Here is a 27,238-nt window from a genome sequence, read left to right on the forward strand (position 1 = left end):
AATTGGTCACGCTTGGGCCATCAAAAGCTCAGCCTAAGGATACCCACTACGGGACCATAAAGTGCCCAAATAATTCCACCCCACAGATCATACAAGTGAATGCAAGTTTATTAAAGGAGCTCTGAACTTGCAGCTTCACAAGCCGGTCTCGAAAATGATCAGACAATACAGAAATCACCCAAACGGTAGATACAGCGTCATCGTGAAAAGAACAGACATATCATCTCCCAGACCACTAAGCAGTGCAAACCCACCACTGTGAACGTCCCCAAGTCTAACGCCCCCTATTGGTAGGTTAAATTTTTGGTCCTCCATCAAGGTTTTTGGAAAAATTTATGGCCGACCCTCAGCCGGACTGAACTTCTTCCCGTTTCTTCTGGGCAAGCAAAGCCCGATACTGCTTGCGGGTCTCATCGATGCCGCTCTGTAGAGAAGCCATGTCAGCAGCCAGAAGGATCCCTGGAGGGGAAGAAACGAGATTGTTGATACCTCGGCAGGGGCAGGACTGGGTTCACAGTCGCACAGTCCACTGACGCACCTTGCCGGAAGTTACTCTGCGCTTGTCGTAAGCTCTGAGGGACCAGGACGCCAAACCAGCGGAGGGGGTCATTGGTCGAGGGTGGTTTGGGCTTCTCAGGTTCTTCTGTGGTAGTGGGTTTAGGTGCCTCCGTGATGCCTTTACGACCTCGATGCCTCAGGACTAGAAGAAAATGAGACAAAATAGGAAAAAAAAAAAAAAAGTATAGACTCTGGAAAGCTGGGTGGCAACGGCTACGGCAGATGACTGAAGCCTACAGTCTGCTGCTTGTTCACCCTCTTCCATCACCAAAGCGCAGTCCATCATCTGTATCATTCAATAAAACATGGACGCACCTTGATCCGCAGCGCCAATGTTTTCCACTTCCTGTAACGTCTCTTCCTTCCCTTTGTCCCGATTCCCCGGCTGAACACGTTCTACGGTGAAGGTCGTCACTCCATCCTCCGCACTGCTGGTGAAGAGACATGGAGGAATTACTGTATCTGCTGTATACACAGGGGTGTGGGATGGGACGAGGTCCCACTGAGGGTCCATTCGCACGTCCGCAAAACACGGACACCGGCCATGTGCGCTCCACATTTTACGGACCGCGCATGGCCAGGCCTATGATAGAAAGGCCTATTCTTGTCTGAGATTGCGGATAAGAATAGGACATGCTCTATCTATTTTGCGGGGCCGCGGAACGGAACTACGGATGGGGACGGTACACGGCGTGCTGTCCGCATCTTTTGCGGCCCCATTGAAATGAACGGGTCCGCACCTGTTCCACAAAGATGCGGAACGGATGCAGAACCAGAACGACGAACGTGTGAAGGGACCCTGAGAATAACAGGGTGATGTTTGCTGAGCCAGCTGTATCTAAGTCTATCATGTGTGATCCTGTGTTCTGAGTTACAGTATCTAAGCCTATCATGTGGCATCCTGTCTGCTGCGCTGCTGTATCTACACCCATCATGTGAGCTATTTTGTCTGCTGAGCTGGTGTATCTCAGCCAATTATATATTATACTGTTTTCTGTATCTAATCTTATCGTATATGATACTGTCTGTTGAGCCGCCATATCTAATCCTATTATGTGTGATACTGTCTTCCGAGTCTGTGTATCTAAGCCTATCATGTGGGCTATTTTGTCTGCTTAGTTGGTGTATCTAATCCTATTATATACGATACTGTCTGCAGAGCTGGTGTATCTAATCCTAATATATATGATAATGTCTGCTGAGCTGGTGTATCTAAGCCTATTGTATAGATACTGTCTCCTGAGCCTGTGTATCTAATCCTATTATGTATGATACTGTCTGCAGAGCTGGTGTATCTAATCCTATCATATAAGATACTATCTGCTGAGCTGGTGTATCTAATCCTATTATATAAGATACTGTCTGCTAAACTGGCGTATCTAAGCCTATTGTATAGATACTGTCTGCTAAGCTGGCGTATCTAAGCCTATTGTATAGATACTGTCTCCTGAGCCTGTGTATCTAATCCTATTATATATGATACTGTCTGCAGAGCTTGTGTATCTAATCCTTTTATATAAGATACTGTCTGCTGAGCTGGTGTATCTAAGCCTATTGTATAGATACTGTCTCCTGAGCCTGTGTATCTAATCCTATTATATAAGATACTGTCTGCTGAGCTGGTGTATCTAAGCCTATGAGATAGATGATACTTCCTACAGCAGGAGATGGAAGCGGTGCAGTGCTCACCTGTCCTGGACACGCACAGAGGGCGCCATCTCTGGCTGATACTGCAGGGAGGACACCGAGTGATTCCCCATGGAATATCGAGACTGGGAGAGGCAGAACCATCCCTGCAACAGGACACAGAGCGGCCGGTTATAGAGGAGACTCTGCAGGGGGGCTGAGTACACAGAACGGGGCAGTGTCCCAGAATGCTTTGCAGTGACTCGGGCCCAGGACTCACCTCCTCCACCAGGGCGTTCAGACTTTGTCTCTTCTCCTTCAGAGCTTCCAGGTCGTCCAGGAGTCGCAGCAGCAGCTGGTCCAGACGCCGACTCACGTCCACCGCGGTCTCGTCCACAGACGGCGCCATGTTTGTGGTTGGAGAACCTGGGGAGAGACAGAACAAAGCGATGTCACGGTCACATCTCTGCTGAGTATCTAAGCTTCTCATGTGTGCTGAGCCGCTGTATCTAAGACCAACTGCTAAGCCAGTGTATCTAAGACCAACTGCTAAGCCAGTGTATCTAAGACCAACTGCTAACCCAGTGTATCTAAGCCGCTGATAACATCTGCTGAGCTGGTGTATCTAAGCCTAACATGTTTGACACTGTGTTCTGAGCCTGGCATGTTACATCCTGCCTGCTGAGCTGCCGTATCTAATCCTGTCAAATAGGATACTGTCTGCTGAGCTGTGTATCTAATCCTATCCTGTGTGATACTGTCTGCTGAGCTGTGTATCTAATCCTATCCTGTGTGATACTGTCTGCTGAGCTGTGTATCTAATCCTATCCTGTGTGATACTGTCTGCTGAGCTGTGTATCTAATCCTATCCTGTGTGATACTGTCTGCTGAGCTGTGTATCTAATCCTATCCTGTGTGATACTGTCTGCTGAGCCGTGTATCTAATCCTATCATGTCTGATACTGTCTGCTGAGCTGGGTATCTAATCCTCTTCTGTGTGATACTGTCTGCTAAGCTGTGTATCTAATCCTATCCTGTGTGATACTGTCTGCTGAGCTGTGTATCTAATCCCATCCTGTGTGATACTGCCTGCTGAGCTGTGTATCTAATCCCATCCTGTGTGATACTGCCTGCTGAGCTGTGTATCTCATCCTATCCTGTGTGATACTGTCTGCTGAGCTGTGTATCTCATCCTATCCTGTGTGATACTGTCTGCTGAGCTGTGTATCTAATCCTATCATGTGTGATACTGTCTGCTGAGCTGTGTATCTAATCCTATCCTGTGTGATACTGTCTGCTGAGCTGTGTATCTAATCCTATCCTGTGTGATACTGTCTGCTGAGCTGTGTATCTAATCCTATCCTGTGTGATACTGCCTGCTGAGCTGTGTATCTAATCCTATCCTGTGTGATACTGTCTGCTGAGCTGTGTATCTAATCCTATCCTGTGTGATACTGTCCTGCTGAGCTGTGTATCTAATCCTATCCTGTGTGATACTGTCTGCTGAGCTGTGTATCTAATCCTATCCTGTGTGATACTGTCTGCTGAGCTGTGTATCTAATCCTATCCTGTGTGATACTGTCTGCTGAGCTGTGTATCTAATCCTATCCTGTGTGATACTGTCTGCTGAGCTGTGTATCTAATCCTATCCTGTGTGATACTGTCCTGCTGAGCTGTGTATCTAATCCTATCCTGTGTGATACTGTCTGCTGAGCTGTGTATCTAATCCTATCCTGTGTGATACTGTCTGCTGAGCTGTGTATCTAATCCTATCCTGTGTGATACTGTCTGCTGAGCTGTGTATCTAATCCTATCCTGTGTGATACTGCCTGGTGAGCGGTGTATCTAATCCTATCCTGTGTGATACTGTCTGCTGAGCTGTGTATCTAATCCTATCCTGTGTGATACTGTCTGCTGAGCTGTGTATCTAATCCTATCCTGTGTGATACTGTCTGCTGAGCTGTGTATCTAATCCTATCCTGTGTGATACTGTCTGCTGAGCTGTGTATCTAATCCTATGTGATACTCTCTGCTGAGCTGTGTATCTAATCCTATCCTGTGTGATACTGTCTGCTGAGCTATGTATCTAATCCTATCCTGTGTGATACTGTCTTCTGAGCTGTGTATCTAATCCTATCCTGTGTGATACTGCCTGGTGAGCGGTGTATCTAATCCTATCCTGTGTGATACAGTCTGCTGAGCAGTGTATCTAATCCTATTATGTGTGATACTGCCTGGTGAGCTGTGTATCTAATCCTATCCTGTGTGATACTGTCTGCTGAGCTGTGTATCTAATCCTATTATGTGTGATACTGTCTTCTGAGCTGTGTATCTAATCCTATCCTGTGTGATACTGTCTGCTGAGCTGTGTATCTAATCCTATCCTGTGTGATACTGTCTGCTGCTGTGTATCTAATCCTATCCTGTGTGATACTGTCTGCTGAGCTGTGTATCTAATCCTATCCTGTGTGATACTGTCTGCTGAGCTGTGTATCTAATCCTATCCTGTGTGATACTGTCTGCTGAGCTGTGTATCTAATCCTATCCTGTGTGATACTGTCTGCTGAGCTGTGTATCTAATCCTATCCTGTGTGATACTGTCTGCTGAGCTGTGTATCTAATCCTATCCTGTGTGATACTGTCTGCTGAGCTGTGTATCTAATCCTGTCCTGTGTGATACTGTCTGCTGAGCTGTGTATCTAATCCTATGTGATACTCTCTGCTGAGCTGTGTATCTAATCCTATCCTGTGTGATACTGTCTGCTGAGATGTGTATCTAATCCTCTCCTGTGTGATACTGTCTGCTGAGCTGTGTATCTAATCCTATCCTGTGTGATACTGTCTGCTGAGCTGTGTATCTAATCCTATCCTGTGTGATACTGTCTGCTGAGCTGTGTATCTAATCCTATCCTGTGTGATACTATCTGCTGAGCTGTGTATCTAATCCTATCCTGTGTGATACTGCCTGCTGAGCTGTGTATCTAAGTCTATCACGTGGGCTATTTCGTCTCCTGAGCGCTGTATCTAAGCCCACTATACACCGTACCGTCTGCGGAGCCTCTGACGTGAGGTGCCGTCTCCTGGGCCGGTGTCTGACAGAACTCCTCATACATCACCGCTCCCCACTTCGCACCTTCTGACATTTACTTCTCACACGACCTTCCCAAACCCGGAAGTACTTCTCGTCTCCAGCCTGGTACCCGGAAGTGGCGCGGCGCCATGTTTAGTGAGGGCAGCTGATCTCACCGGCGGGTTGTAGTGATCGTCTCCACGTGTGACACCCGGCCGCCACCATGGTGAGTAGTGGGCTGTGGGATTACATGATAGCCAGAGGGTATATAGTGAGGGAGTCAGGGGTGGACACAGTGCGGGGCTGTGTATATATATTCTCCTATTAGGGTGCACTGCATGTGTATCACGGCCTCTCCTCAGTACTATCATTCATATAGATGTAGCAGAGCCAAAGTTGTTATTTAAAGGGACAGTCCCTTTTAACCCATTAGGTCCAGTCCTGGCTAATAGAGGCGGGGATCCTTTGTGGGATCCATGTTATCTTGAAATTCACTAGTAAAGTAAAGGGTATGTCAGCAGGGCCTATCGGTGTATGAGCACGTAGAGGAGGCGGCGGCGGTTTGGAAGATGGCCGCCCGTACGCTATGTGTTGGGGGGGTACCGTGTGTTACACCACCATTATACACGCCGCTATTAGCAGAGGTATCCATAGGTAAATACCAGACTGGTCAGGGTCTGACTGCCGGGACTAGCCCGGACCCCCCGACTAGAAGTCTGGCATGTGCCACATCGCTCTGATGAAGACTGCTGGGGTGGGGGTCAGTCATCGGACCTTGTGTGTGAAGGGGGCACGCCCCTGATTCTGTGGACCTTCTGTAGCTGCGCAGGGAGGCTCGTCTCCGGAGGGAATACCTCTACAAGAAGGCTCAGGAGGCCAAACAGCACAGCATAGAAGACAAGAAGCAGCGGTTAAAGCGGGCGCTGGAAGGTAGGTGGCGGGGTAGCAGATTACGGGGAAGGTGCAGAATACAGACGCTGACCGACCCTCTGTGTCCACAGAAAACCGGCTCATCCCCACCGAGATCCGCAGAGACGCCCTGTCCCTGCAGAAGCAGCTCGAGTTTGATGATGAAGGCGGTGAAGGTAAGAACAAGGGGCCAGTGGGACTACAAGACCCAGCATGAGGTCACTGCTCCCACAGACATGGCACGCCCACATCTGTCCCTTGTACGTCTTGCCTTCTGCTGTTTTAACGGGAAGAATATGGCGTTGCCCCCAACACAGATGTGATCTCAGACTAAGGGTCCATTCACACGTCCGCAATGTTGCGGAAGAGGTGCGGACCCATTCACTTTCAATGGGGCCGGAATGTGCTGTCCGCACTAACGTTCCGCAAAAAAATAGAACATGCCCTATTGTTGTCTGCAATTGCGGACAAGAAAAGGCATTTTCTATGAGAGCGCCGGCGATGTGCGGTCCGCAAAGCACATACGGACGTGTGAATGGACCCTAATATAGCGGCCCGGGTGGAACTCTGCATTGTACCGTGACGCATGCGGATCAGCTGTGGTCTGTTCAGAGCAGTATGATGTATAGTTAAAGGGGTATTCTGCTCAGGCCTCTTTCTCACAGGCGTGTGCGCCCCGTGGTCGTGCTGCGGCCCGCAATGCACAAGCACAGTCCGTAGGGCAGCGGATCGCGGAACCATTCACTTGAATGGGTCTGCGATCCGGCCGTTCCGCAAAAAGATAGGACATGTTCTATCTTTTTGCGGAAGTACGGGACGAAACCCCACGGAAGCACTCCGTAGTGCTTCTGTTCTGCATCTCCGGATTTGCGGACCCATTCAAGTGAATGGGTCCGCATCCGTGATGCGGAATGCCCACAGAACGGCAATGCCCCAGATGCGGATCCGCAAAACGGCAACAAGGCGCACACACCCGTGTGAAAGAGGCCTTATACAGATTTATAAGCAGTGTACACCCACCCCCTAAATGGGTGATCATTGCTCGATTGTGTGTGTGGGGGGGGGGGGTGACCATTGGGACACACGTGTCGCCTGTCGGGAAAGCTCGCTGCCACCCCGTTCAGCAGAGTGGTCGGGCCCCTCCGATCTAGCAGTTATCACCCCCTTTAAGCCCGCTTTCCTTTCCCCCTTGAATCCTCCCAGGCGTGTCCTCACATGTGGATGATGAGTATAGGTGGGCCGGTGTTGAAGACCCAAAGGTGATGATCACAACGTCGAGGGACCCAAGTTCACGACTGAAAATGTTTGCCAAGGTATGAAATGGCGCAGGACAGTCCGCCCCCCCCCCCAATCTGTGTCCGCCGGCTGCGACTTGTTGGGCCTCAAGCGTTCCGTGCGCTTGCTGCGTTTTGTTGCGGATCCACTGACTTCCGTGTGCTTTCCGCAAAACATTTTAGAAACAAAGACCCATTTCGGCCCAGAATATTTTAGGCTCTCGTATTTCAGTAGCTACATCGATTCTGTTTGTGGCCTCTTATCTAAAGAGTAACTGTGACCGTAAAACACTCGCAGCACACGGGTGTCACTTCCTTTATCTTTTTTATTATTGATTTCTTGAGATATTAGTGTATTGATTCTGTGTCTATACTGTAGATCTGCCTCATAAAAATGGAAGCATTGGCCGCGCATGCGCCCGGCACGCTCCCATTCACTTCTATGGGAGAGGCGGGGATTAGCGCTTGGTGGTGGACGGACCCCGGGAAATCTGGGGTCCTCCAGCCACAGCGCTCCCCGCTCCGTTCTCGATATAAGTGTGGGACCCGCACTTATCAGACAATGGGGGCATATCCTAGCGATGGGAATACCCCTTTAATGCATTTCAATGTAAAATAATTCCGCATGCAAGTGTTGGACGGAGAAAATACCGCAGCATGCGGTCCAAAAACCGTACAGTGACTGAACTGTATAATGAACGGATTTGCTCTCCATTCAGAATGCATTAGAATAAAACTGATCAGTTTTTTTCCGTTTTTGGGCCCCGAGGACGGAACTCAATACCGGAAAAGTTTAAAGCAAGTGTGAAAGCGCCCTTATTTTTCTACAGATTTTTATCTTTTATTTATTTAAAGGGTTTCTGTCACTAGAATTTTCGGTATTAAACTGTCTGATTATCCGCGCCCCCGTTACTGTAGAATTCTTCCTTTTATAATATGTAAATGAGCCTCTAGGAGGAGGGGGGGGGGGCGTTGCTCCTGCACCTAAAAGCTCCCACCTCAAGTCCTCCTCCCAAGTGTTGATTGACAGGGCCGGGCATCGTTCTGCCTGCCCTGTGGAAATCTCGCACCGTTCAGCATTCTGCGCAGGCGCGGTGAGTAGGCTGCCGGAATCCAGCAACGCAAGCGTGAAAAGAAAACACATCTACGGTATAGACACTGAATCAATACACTAATATCTCAAGAAATCGGTAATAAAAAAAAGAAAAAGACAACACACGTGCTGTGAATATTTTATTGTCACACAAGGCTTTTTGAAACACAAACATAAATTTCCTTCATTTTGTCTTTTAATGTAAAAAAAAATAAGTAACTTTTTAGATAACAGGCCACAAACAGAATCAATATTGCCTGAGGCTATGGAAATGAGTTCTGCTAAACATAGAACATGTACTTTATTGGTCCACAAGGGGCTCCACACCAGAATGTGGCGTGCCTGTGGACCGCGTCCATATTTTGCGGACGCCGTGCCTGAGGCCTTAGTGTGACGTTCTTGTCATTGTCTAGGAGTTAAAGTTGGTTTTTCCCAACGCCCAGCGCATGAACAGAGGAAAACATGAGATGGGATCGCTGGTCCAGGCTTGCAGAGCCAACGACGTCACCGACTTCGTCATCGTCCATGAGCACAGAGGCATGCCAGGTTGGTGGAGCCTTCCTTCCGTCTGCCATAGGTTATAACAGTCACATATATGGAGGATCTCAGCATGTGTCATGTAGTAGGGATGATGGGGGTCATCGGGATCTGTCCAGCATCCCACTGAAATATGAATACTTAGAAACTGGGGTGGTGGTTGGTGATGGGCGCATGCGCAGTACAGCATCTGGTTCAAGAGAACTGTACGGCCACAGGATAGGGGATAAGTATTAGATCAGTGGGGGTCCTACCACTGGGACGCCCACTGATCACGAGAACGGAGTGGCTGGTCACACACGTGCGTGGCTGCTCCATTTCTATGGGAGTTCCGGAGGCGATCAGAGCGCTCGCCTATCTCCAGAACTCCGTAGCATTTTCTGACCTCATAACATTTTTATATTTCGGCCTACAGAGCTGCACGAGGGCTTGTTTTTTGCAGAATGAACTAGTTTTTATTGGTACCATTTTTGTGGTCTGTACACCTTTTTGATCACTATTATTCCGTTTTTTGGGGGGTAAAAGGTGAGAAAAAAAATGACTAATTGTGTTTTAATTTTTTTTTCCATTACAGCGTTCACTGTGCAGAATTTATTTATTTATCTTTTTGGATTTTGATAGTTCAGACATTTTTTGACACGCCGATACCTAATCAGTTTTTTATTATTGCTTATATATTTTTATATGTAAAATTGAGAAAGAGGGGTGACTTAAACTTAATATATTATTATATATTTTTTAAACTGATCCCTTGTCCCACTCACCCTAATAGAGATCACACAGTAGGGATTACACTGTGCCTGCCGAGTTGTATCTCGTGCACCGAAGGCTTCAGAAGCGTCCAGGCTGCCATGGTAACCGATTGGAGCTCCACAATTTCACTGATGTGGGGGCTCCGATCGGAGGACAGAGGGAGCCGCATCCCTCTGCCTTACCTCACGGGCGCTGCTGCGAACGCATTTGTTTAAAGGGAGTCTTTCACCTAATCTGAGCGTTTTAGACCGCTCCGATCCGGTTATAGACTCTTTAACCCTCATTACGATCATACCTTTCTCTTATGTGTCCCTCGCCCAGATAATGAAAATAACACTTTTTAAACTTATGCAAATTACCTTCTGAAGGTGCCCAGGGGCGGCGTTACCGGGCGATGTGCCCAGAAAAACACACCTCCAGCCGGCGGACGTCACGAGCGGCACCAGAGGACGGCGGGCTGGGAACTGGCCCGCACCTGCGCACTGCTCTGCCCATTATGGGCAAAGGAACATCCTTTCATATTGTGCATGCGCCGGCCGGCTGTCTTTAGTTGGCCGGCGCATGCGCAATATGAAAAGCTGTTCATCTGCCCATAATGGGCAGAGCAGTGCGCAGGTGCGGGCCAGTTCCCAGCCCGCCGTCCTCTGGTGCCGCTCGTGACGTCCGCCGGCTGGAGGTGTGTTTTTCTGGGCACATCGCCCAGTAACGCCGCCCCTGGGCACCTTCAGAAGGTAATTTGCATAAGTTTAAAAAGTGTTATTTTCATTATCTGGGCGAGGGACACATAAGAGAAAGGTATGATCGTAATGAGGGTTAAAGAGTCTATAACCGGATCGGAGCGGTCTAAAACGCTCAGATTAGGTGAAAGACTCCCTTTAAACGCGGTGCGATGCCGCAGGATCAGTGTAGCAGCCCACTCCATACTATTCCAGGCACTTAATGCTGTGCATGTACGGCATTATGCGATAAGGGGTTAAGCTATTGATAGTCGTGAGAGCCTGGTCACTGAGCAGAATGCAGCATAGTATGAACTGGTGTTTATTCTCTTTTGGAAATGTATAGATGCAGCAGAGCTGTTTGTCATCTCATTACATAAACCAGTTATCAGATTCCACACTGAGCTCTATAACATCTTCAGCTCTGCTATATCTGTATGTATTAGGCTCAGTGTTGGATCAGATTTAGGATGTTGCCGTTTCCATCTTTCAGATGGGCTGATCGTGAGCCATCTTCCTTTTGGGCCCACTGCATATTTCACCCTTTGTAACGTGGTTATGAGACACGATATTCCAGACCTGGGCACCATGTCCGAGGCTTACCCACACCTCGTCTTCCACAACTTCACCTCCAGGCTCGGACGGCGGGTAAGGCCAGCTCTGTAGGCAGATATATATATATATATATATATATGTCATGCCTTTTTATATACACTTGTTTTACTGCCCCCAGGTGTCCGATATCCTGAAGTATTTGTTCCCTGTGCCCAAGGACGAGAGCAAGCGAGTGATGAGTTTTGCAAATCAGGATGACTACATCTCCTTTAGGTAGGTCCTGTGTTCTGGGCTGCGCCCGTGCCGACACCCTTCTGTCCCAGTGCTATAACTCAGCTGTGTTACTGCAGGCACCACGTCTACAGGAAGACTGACCACCGCAATATCGAGTTGTCTGAAATTGGGCCCCGGTTTGAGATGAAATGTAAGTGATGATGGAGAAAAATGAATTATTTTGCCAAAATCCTCTTCCAGGATAATATCTGCACTCCCAGTATAGACCAGGGGTCTGCAAGCCATGTCTGTCTTAGTAGTGAGACAGAGACTCCCAGGCCATGCTGGGAGTTGTAGTTTACAACTGGAGAGTGCCTTGGCCCTACACACTAAGGCCTTGAAAATAATATAGCTTTAAACCTGTCAGAAGGCTTCATTGTTGAGGGCCTGCAGGCTACTCCCTCCATTATCTGCTTGGGTTAAAGGGTTGGGTTTGCTTTCAGATTAAATGCCCAAGATGCCAAACACTGACCTGTGAGGTGCCGTATGTAAACAGGCTGCTGCATCTATAGCATCTTAAAGAGGACCTTTCACCAGGATACATGTATTGAAATAGTTATATTACCTTACAGTGCGGCCCCCAGTGATGTCTTTCTGTTTTTTTTTTTCAAAGGTCCCCCCCTTTCGTTTGCTGTAGTCCCCGTTTGTTTTGCGGCCTCATATGCTAATGAGGCGATTCGGTTCAATTAGGCGATTCGCTCTTAGCCAGGGAGAAGGAGCTCAAGTTCTCACAAGAATCGCAGCTCCTTCTCCCTGGCTAAGAGTGGGGCGCTCTGATTGCATGCGCTCGCAGCCAGGGAGAAGATAACCGCGCCCAGGGCAAATTCAAGTCCCCGCCTAGTTGAACCGAATCGCCTCATTAGCAAAACAAACGGGACCACAGCGGACGAAAGGGGGGCTCCTTTGAAGGAAAAAAAAAAAGAAAAGCGGAAAGACATTACTGGGGGCCGCACTGTAAGGTAATATAACTATTTCAATACATGTATCCTGGTGAAAGGTCCTCTTTAAGATGTCGGTGGTCATGTAATTTACCCATGTGGCGCCTCCTCTTCTGCATCCTGTGCTGCCCAGGTGCAGGAGAGTCTTTTAAGTCGTCTTCGGTGCTCCTCACTTATAACTGGTTGTACATCTTTGCAGTGTATATGATTAAACTGGGCACCCTGGAGAATGAGAACACAGCAGAGGTGGAGTGGCGCTGGCATCCGTATACAAACACCGCCAAGAAGAGGAAGTATCTCAGCGATGAATGATTGTTCCTGTGTGTGATGAGTGTAAATAAAGATCTTTTGTAGAACCAGACGGCGAAGTGACATCAATTCAGTGAACACAGCGTCTGTTTAATGGCTGTAAAATGTAACTGGATAAGAACAAGTAACTGAAAATATGAATGATAACGTAACAGGACTAACGGTTCTAACATCTGCCGGTACCGTCTAGAAGCTCAGTATTCCTCGCCCTCCGCTTCCTCCTCCACTGAATCTATTCCCACTTCTTCATAATCCTTCTCCAGCGCTGCCAGATCTTCCCGGGCCTCTGAGAACTCTCCTTCCTCCATGCCCTCTCCAACATACCAGTGCACAAAGGCACGCTTGGCATACATCAGATCAAACTTGTGATCTAGCCGGGCCCAGGCCTCTGCAATGGCCGTAGTGTTGCTCAGCATGCATACCGCACGTTGCACTTTGGCCAGATCTCCTCCGGGCACCACTGTCGGAGGCTGATAGTTGATTCCGACCTGTACAGAGACAAAGCAATGGTTCCTTAAGCACTAAGGCCTCATCCACATCTGTTTGTGGATCCAGAAGGCTGTTTCTGCACATAGAGGCCTGCTGCATCCTCAACTTCACTGCCGGATCCCCATCTGCTGCAATGAGGTCTGGCCAATTTCTGGCAAAAAAAATTAAAATATGGTTTCAGCTGGATATAAACTGCTGCAGGCAATGGTTTTCTTCCAGCCGAAACCCAGTATTTTTGCCGGATCACCACCGGACCTCATTGCAGTCGAAGGGGATCCGGAAGGGAAGTTGAGGATCTGGCAGGCGGCTCTGTGCTGAAACAGCCTTCTGGATCCACCGAGATGTGAACGAGGCCTAAGCTAGACTGATTGGTCTGTGTGTGAGGTAATGTGACTGTGATTATTCAAGTTTTCATTTTCTTCCATTTTTTTTTTTAAATATAATTGAGGGAAGAGAAACTGAAAGAGAAATTACAGAACTCGCTCTAATAGCCGTTCAGAGACTCTGGCCTAAATAAGAGCAGGTGCTGAGTATCGTGGCATCACACTGAACACAAGGGGGCAGTCACAGCACCAGATCGGTTTTGTGGATCAGCACCTTCTGTCCTTTTTGTAGACAATAGGAAATTATTATTATTATTATTTTTTTACAGGGGCTGCAAAACAGACATGTATGTGAACACATGGTCTGCTGTTCACAGCCCCATTGGAATAAATAGATGAAAATGCGGATCCCATGTAGACTGAAAATACGTTGTGTGAATGCCCCCTCAGATCTACTCTGCTGCCAGAGGTCTCACTTCTATGATGTCCATATGCCCCACCAAGTGATACAGAAGGGGGTTATGGAGTAAATGACTACAGGCCCCATTTCTTCATAAAATGTAATGGATATTGACTAAAGGGGTTGTGCAAGAATAGGGGGGGGGGGGGGGGGGGTGTTATCCTGCCAAAATCGCACCCATTCTTTCACAAGCCCTTTCATACAGAAAAATAAATAAAATCGCCCGTACCTCTTTATTGTATGTAACAAGTGAGGTAGAGGGCGGCACCACTATCCCGGCCGCATACACAAGGATCATATGCTGTTAACGGCTGGAGAGGACAACACACGATCGGTGGTGCTCGGCTGCACGGGTAAGATTCAATGTGAACGTGGTGAGAGGTAAATGAAAACAGCGGCACTCACCCGTGTGTTTCAAAAGACTTCGGCAGCTTTATTCATTCAAAAGTTTCATCAGGCAGGGGGCGGATATTCACAGGCACGCATTGATCAGCGGCGGCCGTTTCGCACTACATGCGCTTCTGGCTGTGCGTCCAGCCAGAAGAAGCGCATGTAGCGCGAAACGGCCGCCGCTGATCAATGCGTGCCTGTGAATATCCGCCCCCTGCCTGATGAAACTTTTGAATGAATAAAGCTGCCGAAGTCTTTTGAAACACACGGGTGAGTGCCGCTGTTTTCATTTATCCCTCTTTATTGTATGATCTTGTTTTTTGCAGTACCAACCTTGAATCCTGTCGGGCACCAGTCTACGAACTGAATGGTGCGTTTTGTCTTAATGGTTGCAATGGCAGCATTGACATCCTTGGGTACAACATCTCCCCTGTATAACATGCAGCACGCCATGTATTTGCCGTGGCGAGGGTCACACTTCACCATCTGGTTTGCTGGCTCAAAACAGGCGTTGGTTATTTCAGCCACAGACAGCTGCTCATGGTAGGCCTTCTCTGCGGAGATGACAGGAGCATATGTGACCAGCGGGAAATGGATGCGCGGATACGGAACCAGGTTTGTCTGAAATTCGGTGAGATCCACATTCAACGCTCCATCAAACCTCAGAGAGGCAGTGATGGAGGACACGATTTGCCCAATGAGACGGTTTAAGTTTGTGTATGTTGGACGCTCAATGTCCAAGTTTCGGCGACAGATGTCGTAAATGGCCTCGTTGTCGACCATAAAAGCGCAATCTGAATGCTCCAGAGTTGTGTGAGTGGTTAATATGGAGTTGTATGGCTCCACCACAGCTGTGGAGACTTGTGGTGCTGGATAGATTGCAAACTCAAGCTTGGACTTCTTGCCATAATCTACGGAGAGTCTCTCCATGAGGAGTGAGGCAAATCCTGAGCCTGTGCCTCCTCCAAAACTGTGGAAAATGAGGAAACCTTGTAGGCCCGTGCACTGATCAGCCTGCGAGAAAGATGACACTTCACATCACTACATTGCTCAACAATACAAAATATGAAGCTTGCAGGGCGGACACAAAACCAAACCCGCAGCTTTTCACATCACATAAAAACCTATAAAAGGGCTGTAAATGTGTAAAATCCTGACTCTTTACCCCAACGGGTCACTAGAAGGTCCCAGCTGCACATGTTGGGGCTGTGCAAACAATTGGCAAGATTTTATGTTGGCTCAAGTTGCTCAAAAAATCTGGTGACCGTAGTTTTTTTTTATTTGGGATTTTTTGTTTACTTGACACTTAGTGCTTTTTATTAGAATGTTTTTTTTTTCTTTTTTAGGTTTAATTTGAAGGAAAACTGCTAATTATTATTAAAAAGTAATTTTAAATTATAGCTTTTTATTTCTTAAATATTAAAACTGACAAAAATTAATTATTGCAATGGGTTCTCTATTTTGTGACGATCGTTTTCATACATAACATGTATAGGTTTGAGAGAAGGGGGCAACTATGGTGACGGTTTCTGTTAGCGACTGCATTTTTAATTTGTTTTATTTGTATTTTTTTTATTATTATTTTTTTTTTTAACTTATATTTTAATTTCTTTTTGGCACATAATATGTTGCCCAGGAGGTCATTGAAAGATCTCTGGAGGACACTGACTTTTTTTTTTTTTGTTCAAAGACACAAATAAAATTTCTGTGTGATACCAGGAACAATTCAGCACCAGTCCCAAAAGGTTGGAGTAAGTCCCTTCTACAATATAATTCAAGAAAGTACATACATATGGGTCCGCGCTAGACTTCAAGGGCGAGTGTTTCACAAACAAGAAGTATTCCTGGAGATTTCACGGCTCCACCGATGCATCCCCAGTGTAAGGTCTCGATACCCACCAGCAAAGCAATTTCCTTCAAGAGGAACAAATCATAGTGCAATACCCGAATCTTTTGTTAAACATATGATTTATTCTACTCACAATAAAATGACTTGCATGGAGCATGTAAAATAGCCCGACCCGGGTTTCGCCTTAACTTCGTCTGGGTCGTCACAATCTGATCCGCCCGAACTTTGATCTTATGCGCTCAGGATCCGTTCAGTAGTTCTAAAACTAGTTTTCTTCCACTGCTTCCCACTGTGTTTCCTCATAAATTACCACGGCATCGACCTGTTCTGAGCCTTTGTTAGGTCGAGCATGCTCAGTGTGTTGCTATCAGTTCTCTAGCTAAATGTCTTGTGAAACCTTTGTTATTTTTAACTTTTTTTTTTTGTTCACTGTTTCCACTGTAACTGGGGCATCCACAGGAGCCCAAGTTACAGGGGAAAACAAACCCCTGTGGGGGCATGACACACAGGCAGAGCTTATCAGGATCTCTATAGACCCTGCAGCTCTGCTCCAGACACCGCCGGGACCAACAGAGGAGGTGGCTCTGCCGTTTCCTGCTCTCCACCCTGCCAGCACAGGAGAGGGCAGAAGCGGTAATAAACCACTCCTGTCTGTCAGCCGGGACTCGACCTGCTCCTGCTACAGGAGCTTTAATCCCAGCGCTGATCAGCTCTGGGATTAAAGCGCTGCCTGCATGTGTATATACGTGATATCTGCATGGGGCATGTGCAGATAGTACATATATACACAGTAGGCAGTGGGGATTAGTAAATCTGCCTCTTTGCGTTCAACACGTTCACAGATAGAGGCAGCAGAATTTTCTGCACATACAGAAGACTATTAGCTACCGAGATGCAGAGACCACGGCTCTACAGTGTATAGGTGGTTCTCACGTGGACAGCTGGGGGGGTAAAGTGTCATGACTTTCACTGATGTATTTCTCTACCAAAGAAGTTCAAAAAGAAGTAAAGGAGCGTTCAGAAGAACCTCAGTTTTTATAGGCACTCACCAACTTGCGTATGCGATCTAGGACCAAATCAACTATCTCCTTCCCGATGGTGTAATGTCCCCGAGCATAATTGTTGGCTGCATCTTCCTTTCCTGTGATGAGCTGTTCGGGATGGAAGAGCTGCCGGTATGTGCCGGTGCGCACCTCATCTAAACAGGAACACATCTGTAATAAGCAGGATCCCCCACAGATCCCCTAATGTGATGACGTGCAGATAGTGAGCAGCTCGGAGCTAATCATAAGCCCCCCTCCAAGAACAAGTCTATATTATTCTAAAAACTTCCTGCAATATTAAATTCCTGTCCCAAGTGTTCCGGAAAAACAGCGCTCGGCTATTTTTGGCGGCCCCATAGAAATGAATGGAGGGCGGCTGCGCATGCGCAGTGTGCCCTCCGTTCATTTCCCTGGTCTGTTCTCATTGTAGGTGCGGGTCCCAGCGGTGGGACCTGCACCTATCAGACAATGGGGGCATATCCTAGCGATATGCCCCCATTGTCTGAGATGGGAAAACCTCTTTAATATAGAAACTGGTACTAGTCAATGTGGATTATGGGGGTCTTTTATCAAACTGGTGCAAGATAAAACTGGCTTAGTTGCCCATAGCAACCAATCAGATTCCACCTTTTATTTTAGACAGCTCCTTTGGAAAATGAAAGGAGGAATCTGATTGGTTGCTATGGGCAACTAAGCCAGTGTCACTTCACACCAGCTTGATAAATGACCCCATATGTTCCAATCTGATCACACAGCATCAGTTATCAGCCTCACATCCGCTACTTACCAACAACCGTGGGCTCCAAATCCACAAACACAGCCCTGGGGACATGTTTCCCGGCTCCTGTCTCACTGAAGAACGTGCTGAAGGAGTCGTCTCCTCCGCCAATGGTTTTATCGCTGGGCATCTGTCCATCGGGTTGAATGCCATGCTCCAGGCAGTACAGCTCCCAGCATGCATTGCCAATCTGAACGCCAGCCTGACCAACGTGGACTGAAATGCACTCGCGCTGCAAGAACAACACAGTGTCTGTAAATGTCAATATCCAGGAGACGTGGAAATGATATTACTTCTGATCTCTTGTCTGCCAGACCTGGAAAATCAACACCAGCTGCAATACACAACTCAAGACAATGCAGCAGCCTCAGTAAACCTGCCCAAGGTTCCTTAGGGGAAGGCTGAGCATGTTACACATCACACCCGGCTTCTCCAAGAAGTCTGGTCAGCATAGAGGAGACAGTCAGCCAATCACACGCAGGGATCATGACACGTGACGCTGGCTTTCCTCCCACCAACTGTCAGCCACGCCTCCGCCCAATCACAGCCTAGCTCTTTCCCCCGCTCTCAGCAATCAGGCTCCTCACTCATCGTTTACCCAACCCCAGGCGTGGACTTCGGACTGCGCGTTTATCCCTTCCAAAACGGACCCCGTATTGCGCACCTTGGCCCCAGGCGTCCCTCTGTGGAGTGGAACCTTGTCTTACCATTGTTATTTCCGCAGAGGTAGGTCTATCGTAAGATTCTTGCGAGTCCAAGCTCTCTGGAACCCAGTCTCTCTTGCTACGCAGCTCCGCGCCAACTGCCGCTTCTCCCGCTGGCCGCTGTTTATATGACACCTGCGGTGCGCTCGAGCTTGTCTTCCACTATTGATTGGATGAGAGTGCAAAGGGGGGCGGGGCAAGTCCAGTCAGTTGTCCCTGCAATAGCTTATTGCCATCTCTAGCGGTGCCGCGCGCAGGTTGTGATTGGTTGCTAGGCTGCTGGGGACAGTTAATGATTGGTTGGCTGGTCATGGACCACTGCGCGGGAAGTTGGCTTGTAACGGTCGTTTACAGTAGTGATGTGGGAATGGCGGGAGTGTGCGTTACCTCAGGTCTCCCTCATACAGGGCTGAGGACATAACTGTGAATCCCCTCCATACATTTATCATTGATGAAATAAGGAATATTTCCTCACAATACAATGTATTAGTAATAGGGCATGAATAAAAGTTCTTTCTCTTTCCTCACAGCAGCCATTTTAGTCACCGCCATTTTGTTTGTTTTTCCATGACTGATGAGGACTTTTCTCAGTAGTGTGAACATGGCAGAAAGTGTACCACCAGTGCTCTGCTTCCTGAAGGATGCCATACAATGTGCACATCTTTGGGTGCATCAACACCTCCCCAATCCAGGCAGCCATGTAAATTACCTCACAGTGTGCTAATAGGGCCCTGTTCACATCATGTTTTGGGTCCATATTTGGCGCATTGATTCAGCATATATACTACAACCATAGGCAACATCCTGTAGGACATTTTAACACTTCTGTCCATGTTTTTGTTGCTTACATTAGGCTACTTTCACACTCGCGTTTGGTGCGGATCCGTCTTGGATCTGCACAAACGGATCCGTTCAGACAATACAACCGTCTGCATCCGTTCAGAACGGATCCGTTTGTATTATCTTTAACATAGCCAAGACGGATCCTTAATGAACTCCATCGAAAGTCAATGGAGGACGGATCCATTTTCTATTGTGCCAGATTGTGTCATAGAAAACGGATCCGTCCCCATTGACTTACATTATGTGCCAGGACGGATCCGTTTGGCTCAGTTTCGTCAAGCGGACAGCAAAACGCTGCAGGCGGCCTCCAGAGCGGAATGGAGACGGAAAGGAGCCAAACTGATGCCTTCTGAGCGGATCCTTTTCCATTCAAAATGCATTAGGGCAAAACTGATCCGTTTTGGACCGCTTGTGAGAGCCCTGAACGGATCTCGCAAACGGAAAGCCAAAACGCGTGTGTGAAAGTAGCCTTAAATGTATAGGCACACGTCGCATCTGTTGTGTATAATTTAGCAGTAAAAAAATAACATTTATTTTTATTTTTTTACAAAAAAAAGGGCGTTTCACCTGTGGTAATATACAGAATTACATCTGCATACGGTACGTCTGTGGAGGACAGGCCAGCATGGCAGACGCCGGGTGTTGCGTAAAGCAGGTTAAACGTAGTGAAAAATAGTAATTTGGAATAGTTTGGGCTTATTGAAGTTAATTACGCCATCGGAAAACGTTTGAAATGTCATAGGGTTTGATCGGAGGGGGTCTGATTCCTGAGACCCCCCAACGATCACTAAAATGAGGAGGCAGAAGCCGTCTGAAAGCGCCTCATTTAAGTGATCGGTGGGGGGTCTCAGCCCCCGGACCCCACAGAACAAAACCTTTGATGGTCACTATGACGTATCAAAAGCTTTTTGAAAGTGCATCTAAACATTAAAGGGGTGGTCAGAGATAAAAATTGGAGGGGTTAGGGTCCATTTACACGTCCGTATGTGTTTTGCGGATCCGCAAAACACGGACACCGGCAATGTGCGTTCCGCATTTTGCGGACCGCACATCGCCGGCACTCTCATAGCAAAAATGCTTTTTCTTGTCCGCAATTGCGAACAACAATAGGACATGTTCTATGTTTTTTGCGGAACGGAATTGCAATGCAAATGCGGATGCGGACAGCGCATTCCGACCCCATTGAAAATGAATGGGTCCGCACCTGCTGAATGGATGCGGACCCATTTTGCGGACGTGTGAATGGACCCTTAAAATGAGAAAACAAGTTAGGCCTCCTGCACACGAACGTTGTGCATCTGTTCCGTGCATTGGGGACTGCAATTAGCGTGCGGCGGCCTGGACAGATCGAGACCCATTCAACTTGAATGGGTCCGTGATCCGTCCGCACCGCAAAAAATAGAACAAGTTCTATTTTTTTTTTTGCGGTGCGGAGGCACGGACAGAAACACCACAGAAGCACTCCGTAGTGCTTCCATGGGGTTCCGATCCGTGCTTCCATTCCGCATCTCCGTGATTGCAGACCCATTCATGTGAACGAGTCCACATCCGTGATGCGAAGTGCACACGGGCCGATGCCCGTGTATTGCGGACCTGCCGTATGCAGACGGCCATGTTGTAGCTCGCTGCCATAGAAAATCTATTTTTCAGTGTGCTATGGAGACGATATAATTTTTTAAATTTTTGGGCTAAAACCTTTTCTTTTGCAAAAGTTTTTCTTGTGTTAGACACCAATTACACAACATTATATTAGCGGTGCTACAAGTCAGACACCTCTGGGACCTTGAGGTCTCATGCACACGACCATAGTTTCACAAATTGCAGAATGCACATGGCCGGTATCCGTGTTTTGCAGATCCGCAACTAGCAGACCGCAAAAACGGCTACGGCCATGTGCATGAGCTCTAAAGGGGTTTTCTCAGGTCCCACCTCTTGGACCTGCATCTGTCCCCAGAATAGTGGACACCTCACCACGTGGGACAGGGGAACGTGGTGAGGTGGACCCCAGCTGCTGCATCCAGGCCGGACCGGAATGGAGAAGTGGTCGCAGACAGCTGTGTCCAGGACTCCTATGAAGTGAGTAGAGAGGCGGCGTCCATTCATCCTGTGCCTGTAATACCGCAGCTGAAGGACACCGCACCAGGCGGCATCAGTTTGCTTCCTTCCGCCTTTATTGCGGCCCCATTGAGATGAATGGCTCCACATCCGATCCACAGAAAACACCGCCTGGATGTGGACTGAAAATACGCCCGTGTGCATGAGCCCTTGTTGTATAGCGCCGTCTGCTGCTAGTTTTTTTTTTCCTTAGGCTGGGATGACATTGGCGTTTTTCCCATCCATTTAACGCATACGTTAAATGGATGCCTCTGACTGATTTCATACAGGGGCATCTGTTTACTATTTTTCTAACATATACATCAAATGGATGGCAAAAATGTGATGTGAGCCCAGCCTTATTTGTTTTTTCTATTTACTGAGATGCTCGCACATGCTCAGTTTCATCCTTTAATTGCCTCCTGAGCTGCAGCAGAAAGGACACGCCCCCTGAGCTCCAGCAGAAAAGATGCTCTCTGAGCTGCAGATGAAAGGACACGCCCCCTGAGATGCGCAGAAAGGACACGCCCCCTGAGATGCGCAGAAAGGGCACGCCCCTGAGCTGTCAGCTTGATATAAATCTAGCAGAGCAATGAATGGGGAGATCTCTGGATCCATGTGAGGTACAGGGCTGGTTCTAGCTTTGTTAGAAAGAGGTTGACATGTGCTATATGATGTTGTACATTAGTCATGTGATAACCCCTTTAGCTGCAGCCACTGTCCTTGTCCTGCGGTTTTACCTTTATTTGGGACATAAGACGAGAGGCTTTAGAAGATAGTTCAAGTCCTGAGGCGGTCCTGTCACACTATGCCGCCAGTGTGTGCACGCCCTGCAGTTATTCTCAGCTCGGTGGGATCCGCTGCCCCCTGACCTAATGGAAGGCTTCTTGTTTGCCGTTTCCAGGCAGAGATCCCTCGACCACAGATGAGGGGGGTCCGGCAGGACGGAGCTTGTTCATCTGTTAACTCAACCGGTAAACTAGACGCTTCATGAAAGGTAATAAAACAGAAACCATGGAACACCTTGCGGCGTACTTCAGTCGGCGATAACCTCCAGGCGCCATACTGCTCCACGGCAGAAATAAAACGAGGGTCCTGAACACTTAGGACTGTGCTGATTCGCTTTACGGAACCAAATTTATTTTCTTTAGTCGCACTTTGGCATTTCAGTTAAGGGCTCATACACACAACGGTCTGCAAAACACGGATCCGCAAAAAAAAAAAAACGGATGACATCCATGTGACTTTTTTTTTGCAGATCCATTGAAACAATGCCTGTCCTTTTCCGCAAAACGGACAAGAATAGGACATGTTCTACATTTTTTTTTGCTGCAGGTCGGGGAACACCTGGGAAATAGTGACCATATATTGATAACCTCCGAATTATCATTCAAAAGAGCGTTTCTTCAGGGAGGAACAAAGATACCTATGTCATGGCCAGCGTCCGCCCCCCGCCTGACAGTGTACACAGCACTACAGATACATCCGCCAACATGTATTTCATGCTCCGTACATGGCAGCACACAACCATCACACACACAGACAATCCATTGATGTCAGCTCAGGACCCCCGTCCATCTTCTTAGGCACTTCACATGCTGTTTGTCCATAAGGGTGACCAGTCCGTGGAATATCACACAGCGCGAGCGAACAGCCTGAAACGCCTTTACGTTATATAGTCTAGTGATGGCTCATCGGCTCCATTCAGCGGGGGGGTCACGGGGTCCTTTAGGTTTACCTATACGGCAGTTAAATCCTGTAAATGAAGAAATAGCGTTTTAGTGGGAGAACGCTGCAGGCAGGCGAATATCATGTCCACCACGTCCACCCCAGGCAAGCCTTAGGCCACCTGCACACGCTGCGCAATACGCACGGTTTTCCCGTAGCGCAGTACAGGTTCCAGCATAGTGTATGAGATGACACAAATCTCACCTACACTTTGCAGATCTTTTCTACGCGGATTTTCTAAATCTGCAGCGCGTCACTTATGTTTGCAGTTTTATCTGCGGATTTCACCCTTTTCCAATGAAGGGTCAGATCGGCGGCAGAACCCGCACCAAACACTGCTGTCAGAAATTGTGAATTTGGGTGCGGATATGGTTCAGAAACGCACACGGAAAAAAAGAGGAAAAAAATAAATGCCGGATCCGTTTCTTCCAGATGACACCGGAAAGACGGATCTGGCATTTCAAAGCATTTTTCTGACTGATCCTGATCCTGATCAGTCTTACTAATGCCATCAGTTGGCATACGTTTTGCCGTATCCAGCAGGCAGTTCCGGCGACGGAACTGCTTGCCGGATCACTCTGCTGCAAGTGTGAAAGTAGCCTTAGGCCTCATGCACACGACCGTTGTCCGTGATTTTCTGCGGATCCATTGACTTTCAATGGGTCAGTTGAAAACTCGGAAAATGCACCGTTTGTCATCTGCGTCCGTGATCCGTGTATCCTGTCCGTCAAAAAAATATGACCTGTCCTATTTTTTTGACGGACAACGGTTCACGGACCCATTCAAGTCAATTGGTCCGTAAAAAACACGGATGCACACAAGATTGGCATCCGTGTCCGTGATCCGTGGCTGTAGGTTACTTTCATACAGACGGATCCGAAGATCCGTCTGCATAAAAGCTTTTTCAGAGCTGAGTTTTCACTTCGTGAAAACTCAGATCCGACAGTATATTCTAACACAGAGGCGTTCCCATGGTGATGAGGACGCTTCTAGTTAGAATATACTACAAACTGTGTACATGACTGCCCCCTGCTGCCTGGCAGCACCCGATCTCTTACAGGGGGCTCTGATCAACACAATTAACCCCTCAGGTGCCGCACCTGAAGGGGTTAATTGTGCGTATCATATTCCCTGTAAGAGATCAGGGGCTGCCAGGCAGCAGGGGGCAGACCCCCCTCCCACCCCAATTTGAATATCATTGGTGGCACAGTGTGCGCCCCCCCCCCCTCCTTCTATTGTATTTATAACATTGGTGGCCAGTGTGCGTCGTCGTCGTCCCCCTCCCCCCCCCGGCCCCCGGCCCCCCTCCCTCCCTCTATTGTATTTATAACATTGGTGGCACAGTGTGCGGGCCCACCAATGTTATAAATACAATAGAGGGGGGGCCGGGGGGTCCGCACACTGTGCCACCAATGTTATAAATACAATAGAGGGAGCGGGGGCTGGGGGGGGGTGCACACTGTGCCACCAATGATATTCAAACTGGGGAGGGAGGGGGGGTCTGCCCCCTGCTGCCTGGCAGCACCCGATCTCTTACAGGGGGCTATGATACGCACAATTAACCCCTTCAGGTGCGGCACCTGAGGGGTTAATTGTGCTGATCACAGCCCCCTGTAAGAGATCGGGTGCTGCCAGGCAGCAGGGGGCAGTCATGTACACAGTTTGTAGTATATTCTAACTAGAAGCGTCCCCATCACCATGGGAACGCCTCTGTGTTAGAATATACTGTCGGGTATGAGTTTTCACGATGTAACTCAAATCCGATGGTATATTCTAACATAGAGGCGTTCCCATGGTGATGGGGACACTTCAATTTAAAATATACCATCGGATTGGAGAAAACTCCGATCCGATGGTATAAAAGGGACTCCTGACTTTACATTGAAAGTCAATGGGGACGGATCCGTTTGCAATTGCACCATATTGTGTCAACGTCAAACGGATCCGTCCCTATTGACTTCCATTGCAATTCAGGACGGATCCGTTTGGCTCCGCACGGCCAGGCGGACATCAAAACGACTTTTTTTTCATGTCCGTGGATCCTCCAAAAATCAAGGAAGACCCACGGACGAAAAAACGGTCACGGACCAACGGAACCCCGTTTTGCGGACTGTGAAAAAATACTGTCGTGTGCATGAGGCCTTAGAGTGATGTTTTATACGCCGGTCTTAATAAAGCCCTGCGCTGGCAGTGAAGAGGCGCCGGCCACTACATAACTTCAAAGATCCGCCGCCGCGTCCTTGCTGTCTTACATTTAGACCCTTTTCTACGCCTAAAACAGGCGTAGAAAATAGTAAATAAGACGGGTCTGCCTCCCCTGCCCACGCCATGCCCACTTTTTTTGTCACAGATTACAGTCCAAATGACAATAGCACCAAAGTTTGTGCCAGGAATACGCCTAATTTAGGCAGATTTCTGTTTGATAAATGACCCCCAAAGTTTTCTTCTATGGCCCTATTTTTTCTTAAGTAAACGGTGGAAGAGCGCCCCTTTAAGCACAATCTACAGTATCTCCGGGAAGCTCTTTGGCATGGTCTGTAAATCAGAAAGCTGCTTTGGATTCCATATTAATTGATTCCCAGCACAGCCACAGGGTAAGGCCCCATGCACACGACCGTACGTGCCCCCCAAACAGCGGATCCGAAAATCATGCAGCAGCTATTTTTTTTAACTGTAGAACTTAACTGTAGAAGTTAGGGTGGGTTCACATCACGTGTTCCCCATCCTTTTAACGTATACGTTAAACGGATGCCTCAGACTGATGCCATACAGGGGTATCCGTTCACCAGAGTTCCATTGTAAAAAAAAAACATATACCGGTAAGTTTTTTTTACCGGACTTTGCAGAATACTAGAACGTGGTGTGCTGCATTTTTGTACCCTTTTTTTTGTAACGTATACGTCAAGCGGAGGCATAAAACGTGACGAGAAGCCTCCCTTAAGGGCATGTTCTATCTTTCTGCAGGCCGGCGGCGGATGGACAGACAGATGTGCTGTCCGCATCTTTTGCAGACCCATTGAAATGAATGAATCAAAAAATGCGTATCGCATGCGGACTGAAAATACGGTCATGGGGCCTTAGGGCGCGTTCATACTGATTTGTATAACCCTGCTCAGGCGAAAAGGACACCTTTTTGGCCTCCGTTGAAATGAATGGGGTCCTATGGATGTTGGACCTCTGCAATGGGAGGTTTCCGAGCGCAAATGGCAAGCAGACACTGCGATACACAGTGTGAATTCAGCCTTAGGGCTCATGCACACGACCGTATGTATTTTGCAGTCTGCAAAAAAAACGGATCCGCAAAAAATACGGATGACGTACGTGTGCATTCCGCATTTTGTGGAACGGAACAGGTGTCCCCTAAAAGAACAGTCCTATGCGGACAATAATAGGACATGTTCTATTCTTTTGCGGAACGGACATACAGAAACGGAGTACCTTCAGGTTTTTTTTTGCGGACCCATTGAAATGAATGGTATAAAAAAAAACGGAAAGAAAATACGTTTGTGTGCATGAGGCCTTAGTGAGCAGGCTGTGTGCTATACCGGACCGCTGATTAGACTTTGTGAAAACTAGTGGGTGACCCCGATAGTTAGGGGGTCCGTATCCTGAACTCACCTATGCCGGATATAGCTGCTGGCATACATCCTTTGGAAGAATCCGTCACAGTCTCGTAGTTGTCAAGAGATTTATCTGCAAGGATGAGATCTGTTTAATACGGGTGACGTCCAGAACAGTACGCCCAAGGTAAAAATGTACATTCTCTGCAGACAACAGTAACAAGTTATTGGGGGCCTATATGGCCAGTTTAAAGGGGTGGTCTGTATTATACCGCCGCTAGTCACATACAGTATTAGGGCATTGGGGGAGAACAGGGCACAGTGTGCCATAATAACGTAATGTGACCATATAATAAAGCGGTCATC

At 47.9% G+C, this 27,238-nt stretch overlaps 4 protein-coding genes across 9 annotated transcripts in view; 1 reads left to right on the plus strand and 3 right to left on the minus strand.

The window, feature by feature from the left end:
* Nucleotides 1–90: 90 nt before the first annotated feature.
* Nucleotides 91–5,375, minus strand: CCDC115 (coiled-coil domain containing 115). Of its 2 annotated transcripts, none has more exons than XM_044306730.1 (6): nucleotides 5,231–5,375; nucleotides 2,465–2,610; nucleotides 2,248–2,351; nucleotides 874–986; nucleotides 539–700; nucleotides 91–459 (listed from the first exon to the last, which is right to left on the minus strand). In XM_044306730.1, the coding sequence occupies exons 1-6, from the start codon at nucleotides 5,325–5,327 to the stop codon at nucleotides 347–349; spliced, it is 735 nt and encodes a 244-aa protein (XP_044162665.1). In that variant the 5' UTR covers nucleotides 5,328–5,375; the 3' UTR covers nucleotides 91–346. The 2 variants fall into 2 exon arrangements, with proteins under 2 accessions (XP_044162665.1, XP_044162664.1); XM_044306729.1 differs by having other exon boundaries at nucleotides 874–989.
* IMP4 (IMP U3 small nucleolar ribonucleoprotein 4) lies at nucleotides 5,363–13,991 on the plus strand. Of its 3 annotated transcripts, XM_044306726.1 has the most exons (10): nucleotides 5,363–5,480; nucleotides 6,076–6,184; nucleotides 6,256–6,339; nucleotides 7,367–7,476; nucleotides 8,944–9,076; nucleotides 11,030–11,184; nucleotides 11,270–11,364; nucleotides 11,442–11,515; nucleotides 12,502–12,591; nucleotides 13,753–13,991. In XM_044306726.1, exons 1-10 carry the CDS (start codon nucleotides 5,478–5,480, stop codon nucleotides 13,776–13,778), a joined length of 879 nt encoding a protein of 292 aa, XP_044162661.1. In that variant the 5' UTR covers nucleotides 5,363–5,477; the 3' UTR covers nucleotides 13,779–13,991. The 3 variants fall into 3 exon arrangements, with proteins under 3 accessions (XP_044162661.1, XP_044162662.1, XP_044162663.1); XM_044306727.1 differs by lacking the exon at nucleotides 13,753–13,991 and having other exon boundaries at nucleotides 12,502–12,663; XM_044306728.1 differs by lacking the exon at nucleotides 12,502–12,591 and having other exon boundaries at nucleotides 5,364–5,480; nucleotides 13,753–13,989.
* TUBA3E (tubulin alpha 3e) lies at nucleotides 12,659–19,591 on the minus strand. The gene is made up of 5 exons (XM_044306725.1): nucleotides 18,651–19,591; nucleotides 17,953–18,175; nucleotides 17,172–17,320; nucleotides 14,607–15,287; nucleotides 12,659–13,099 (listed from the first exon to the last, which is right to left on the minus strand). The coding sequence occupies exons 1-5, from the start codon at nucleotides 18,651–18,653 to the stop codon at nucleotides 12,806–12,808; spliced, it is 1,350 nt and encodes a 449-aa protein (XP_044162660.1). The 5' UTR covers nucleotides 18,654–19,591; the 3' UTR covers nucleotides 12,659–12,805.
* Nucleotides 19,592–23,058: 3,467 nt separating this feature from the next.
* The window catches only part of PTPN18 (protein tyrosine phosphatase non-receptor type 18), a 41,743-nt gene continuing 37,563 nt past the window's right edge, over nucleotides 23,059–27,238 (minus strand). For all 3 annotated transcript variants that reach the window (XM_044305507.1, XM_044305505.1, XM_044305506.1), the window contains exons 16-17: nucleotides 26,931–27,005; nucleotides 23,059–23,340 (exon numbers count right to left, since the gene is read on the minus strand). In XM_044305507.1, coding sequence (XP_044161442.1) covers nucleotides 23,276–23,340; nucleotides 26,931–27,005 — 140 coding nt within the window. In that variant the 3' untranslated portion in view covers nucleotides 23,059–23,275. The remainder of the gene's footprint in view (nucleotides 23,341–26,930; nucleotides 27,006–27,238) is intronic.

The sequence above is a fragment of the Bufo gargarizans genome, chromosome 9 (genome assembly GCF_014858855.1).
Source record: "Bufo gargarizans isolate SCDJY-AF-19 chromosome 9, ASM1485885v1, whole genome shotgun sequence".
NCBI classification, from domain to species: domain Eukaryota; kingdom Metazoa; phylum Chordata; class Amphibia; order Anura; family Bufonidae; genus Bufo; species Bufo gargarizans.

What these genes read in the sequence shown, in the direction of transcription:
- CCDC115 (XM_044306729.1), bottom strand. Translation starts at nt 5,327, where the DNA reads ATGTCAGAAGGTGCGAAGTGGGGAGCGGTGATGTATGAGGAGTTCTGT. An exon ending in CGTCAGAGGCTCCGCAGACG is followed by an intron (nt 2,611 to 5,230) that starts GTACGGTGTATA and finishes GTCTCTCCCCAG; the next exon opens with GTTCTCCAACCACAAACATG. An exon ending in GCAGAGTAACTTCCGGCAAG is followed by an intron (nt 460 to 538) that starts GTGCGTCAGTGG and finishes CTTCCCCTCCAG; the next exon opens with GGATCCTTCTGGCTGCTGAC.
- IMP4 (XM_044306726.1), top strand. An exon ending in CCTCCAGGCTCGGACGGCGG is followed by an intron (nt 11,185 to 11,269) that starts GTAAGGCCAGCT and finishes TACTGCCCCCAG; the next exon opens with GTGTCCGATATCCTGAAGTA. An exon ending in GATGACTACATCTCCTTTAG is followed by an intron (nt 11,365 to 11,441) that starts GTAGGTCCTGTG and finishes GTGTTACTGCAG; the next exon opens with GCACCACGTCTACAGGAAGA.
- TUBA3E (XM_044306725.1), bottom strand. An exon ending in TTTGGAGCCCACGGTTGTTG is followed by an intron (nt 17,321 to 17,952) that starts GTAAGTAGCGGA and finishes GTTCCTGTTTAG; the next exon opens with ATGAGGTGCGCACCGGCACA. An exon ending in GGTGCCCGACAGGATTCAAG is followed by an intron (nt 13,100 to 14,606) that starts GTTGGTACTGCA and finishes GTCTCTGTACAG; the next exon opens with GTCGGAATCAACTATCAGCC.